Consider the following 3,783-nt stretch of genomic DNA (forward strand, 5'->3'; position numbering starts at 1 on the left):
TACGGATGGTTGTGAGCCACTATGTGGTTGCTGGGATTTGAACTCTGGACCTTCGGAAGAGCAGTCGGGTGCTCTTACCCACTGAGCCATCTCACCAGTCCCTAGGATGAGGGTCTTAAAGCCCACACTCACAGTGACACATGTCCTCCAACAAGACCACACCCACTCCAACAAGACCACACCCACTCCAATAAGGCTACACTCACTCTAACAAGGCCATACCTCCAAATAGTGCCACTCCCTGGGCCAGGCATATTCAAACCACCACTCTTCCCAAAGCCCCGCCTCCGATACCAAAACTTGAACATACAGCTTTTGGGGAATTCCAATCATTCACAGAACACATATCATCTGTAGCATGTAGTACTCCATCCCTCGGGGAACCTGTGAGGAGGGGATGATACTCTGCATGGAAAATATCATACAAGTACTTGACAAATGTGGGACCCACAGGCAGGGAGAAACAAGAACTTGCAACTGCAGTGACCCGAAGCACAGCTCACTCGTTCTCCTTTTGTGCCCTCTGGCATCACCGAGGCCTCTGCTTCCCCCGGTCTGGGTTGTTTTTGCTCTCATCACTGCAGAGGAAACGAGCGTGGAAGGTTCCTGAAGAAAGTGAGAAGCTGGGGGTTGGACTGGGCCGTGTGTTCATTAGGTCAAAGGTCCCGAATCGTAGGGTGTGCTGCGATGATGCTGGTCAGAACTACCACCTGCCTTCCACACTCCACGTTATCTCAGAGGTGGAGGGTGAGCAAGTGTCTCTCAGAAGAGATGCATCTTGGATGGGATCAGATACTGGAAGGCTCTGGAGCCACAGTAGGCAGTGCCTCGCTGAGTCCATCCAGGGTGGGACTGGGAGAAGCACAGGAGGCCATTGCCTCCGCCTCCGTCCTGACTGCTGGATCTCAATGCTCTAGCTTTGTGAGTTTCAGCGTTCCCACTTGCATCTTACATAGACAGAAGGAGCTGCCCCTGGTGTTTCCCAAGGTTAACCCAGAGACCGTGTGTGTGTGTGTGTGTGTGTGTGTGTGTGTGTGTGAGAGAGACACAGAGGTCGGGGTGTGAGGAGGTAGCTGGGGGGCAAGCACAGCCTGACACCACTGGTACTCTCTTGTCTCCCTAGCCACGGGCCTAATGATCGGATGTCTGGTCTACCCAGATGGTTGGGACTCCAGTGAGGTGCGGCGTATGTGTGGCGAGCAGACGGGCAAGTACACACTGGGCCACTGCACCATCCGCTGGGCCTTCATGCTGGCCATCCTCAGTATTGGAGATGCGCTCATCCTCTCCTTCCTGGCTTTCGTGTTGGGCTACCGGCAGGACAAGCTCCTCCCGGATGACTACAAGGCAGATGGGAATGGTACCTGTCTTTCTCCGTGGGGATATCCTTCCCTGGGGCTGTGGGTGGAGAGGTGACTGCGGTGGTGGCTCTCTGAAGCCAAGTGTGTCTGGGCCTCTTGAGCTAAGACCAGCAGCCATACCTGTCCTCCCTGAGAAAGGCCATCAGTGGAGTGTTCAAAGCTGGCAGGCTATTCAGAAGAGACCTGTGAGCAGAAAACAGTCCCAATATGGCTGGGGGAGCAAGATGGGGTCCCCCAGGAGACGGGTGGCACTGATGCTGGCCTAAGTCATGGGGCAGGAGGGTTGGCAGGTAGAGAGGATGGTGGGGAACATGAGCTACTGCAAAGGGTGTGTCTGGTAAAGTACGAGGTGGTGCTGAACGGACAGCTCCTGTAGTCCTGTAGTAAGAGGCTGGTGCACATGGGCTCCCAGGCTCTCCAGCCTGTCCAACTCAGTTTGCCACCAGCCAGTTACCGCTGACGCTAGGGGGTGGGGGTGGGGCGGCACATGGATCTCTGTGCTTAACTTTGGACTGCTGCCTGGGACTTTATGCCTGTCTCCATTTGGTCCTTCCTTCCAATTATCCCCAAGGGGCTTTTCCTATGTGTCTGTCAATCCAGCCAGAGATCAGAGTCTGTCTTATAGCCACAAGATTCCCCAAATGCTGTTATGCTAGCAGGTGGCCACCATCACACCTGAGGCACCTTAGGGATCTCCCCAGCCTTCTGAGAGAAAGTTCCAACACATCAGACCTTGGACCTCGATTAGAGGCAGTGACAGCCTCTTACCCTCTGCTGGTGCCAGGGTCAAGGACACTCTGCATAGGAGAAACTGGAGGCCCAGAAGCCAGGCCTCCATAGCAGAGCCTAAAGCCCATCTGTCTCTGTGACTGGTGATGAGGACTGTACATAGCCAGAGATGGATGAAGTATCTTACCCTCACGGAGGCTCTTGAAGCTGCTGGATACCCCAAGAATCCTTCTTAGGGAAAGAAAATGTAGTGTTTACAGAGTGCCCTCCCCATACAAGGCTGGGGTGATGTTTGCTTATAGGGGGCATTGTTATCACCGCTCACAGGGACCCAAAGAGGCAATGTGTGAGCAGGGGCTCCCATCAACACTCTCCTCAGATGGTGCCTTCTCTGGAGTGCAGGCTTTCCCTGGAGAGTGAATAGGGAGCCCTGTGTGGAGTTCCTTAAATCTGTCTTCTTATGTGCAGTGTGCTCTTAGCTATTGGCAGTCTCTCATGAAGAGCCTCGTACACAAGTGGTCTTACCCAATGATTAAAACGGCCCCGACCTTCTCCCTCTTTTTCTGGCTTCTTTCAACCCCGCATACTTATCTTTATTCTTTCCAGATCTCCCCCCCACCCCCCATGACCCAGGTTTTGCTTGGCTATGGCTTGTTATGGCTGAGCACATCCAGTTAACATCCTTAGGTTGGAACACAAGCTGGATAAGACGTCATGGATAAGACGTCAGATGGCCCTACTTCTTCCTAGGAAAGTCAGAAGCCTTGCTCAGCTCTGCCCCTTCCATTCCTGGGCAGAAGGAAAATGTGCTGGCTTCCTGCAGAACAGGGTTCAGTCTGGATCTCACTGTTAATCCGCTGCCTAGGTTTTTTGAACCTCATTTTTTTTTTTTCTTTTGAGACAAGGATTCTCTGTGTAGCCCTGGCTGTCCTGGAGCTCACTCTGTAGACCAGGCTGGCTTCGAACTCAGAAATCTGCTTGCCTCTGCCTCCCGAGTGCTGGGATTAAAGGCGTGCGCCAGCACTGCCTGGCTCATTTTCCCTATTTTATATGGATGGTTTTTCTGCTTCATTTTGCCTTGTGCATCATATGGATGCAATGCATGGAGGCCAGAGGAGGGTGTCAGATCCTTTGGGACTAGAGTTACATGCAGGTGTAGGTGCTGTGAGTGGCACCTGGGTCCTCTGAGAGCAGCCAGAGCTCTTAACCACTGAGCTATCTTTTCAGGCCCTGCACTTCACATTCTGCATCCAAGCTTCTAAGCCATCAAGTTCTACACTCTCATTGAGTTAATTTCCTATCAGCTATATTAATGACAGTGAGGTTGTGCTGAGGGTTGGAGAGGGTGTGGAAATACAAATGTCACTGGTTGAGACAGACCTCCGGCCTCTTCAGTGCCTTTCCTTTTTCTATCACTTTTTGGCCCAACCAGTAACACCCTCAATGCTGCTGTAGGTCCCACAGCTACAGTGCAGAAGTGTAAATAGAAACCACAGTCCAATGAGGAAGGCAGAGGCCTAATTCAGAATTATCAGCCAAAGATGCAGCCATCTTCTTGAAAGTCAACAAGAGGCTCTTTAGAAAAAGGAATAGCTGGGCGGTGGTGGCGCACGCCTTTAATCCCAGCACTTGGGAGGCAGAGGCAGGCGGATTTCTGAGTTCGAGGCCAGCCTGGTCTACAAAGTGAGTTCCA

The 3,783-nt window shown here is 52.4% G+C and overlaps 1 protein-coding gene across 2 annotated transcripts in view; it reads left to right on the forward strand.

The window, feature by feature from the left end:
- Positions 1 to 3,783, forward strand: part of Lhfpl5 (LHFPL tetraspan subfamily member 5) — an 8,657-nt gene that overhangs the window by 3,469 nt on the left and 1,405 nt on the right. The window contains exon 2 of one of the 2 annotated variants that reach the window (XM_029471512.1): positions 1,124 to 1,360. In XM_029471512.1, the coding sequence (XP_029327372.1) occupies positions 1,124 to 1,360 (237 nt within the window). Of the gene's footprint in view, positions 1 to 1,123; positions 1,417 to 3,783 lie in introns of those variants that run through there. The other variant, XM_021149967.2, reaches the window with a different exon arrangement.

Source organism: Mus caroli, chromosome 17 (genome assembly GCF_900094665.2).
Source record: "Mus caroli chromosome 17, CAROLI_EIJ_v1.1, whole genome shotgun sequence".
Classification (NCBI taxonomy): Eukaryota; Metazoa; Chordata; class Mammalia; order Rodentia; family Muridae; genus Mus; species Mus caroli.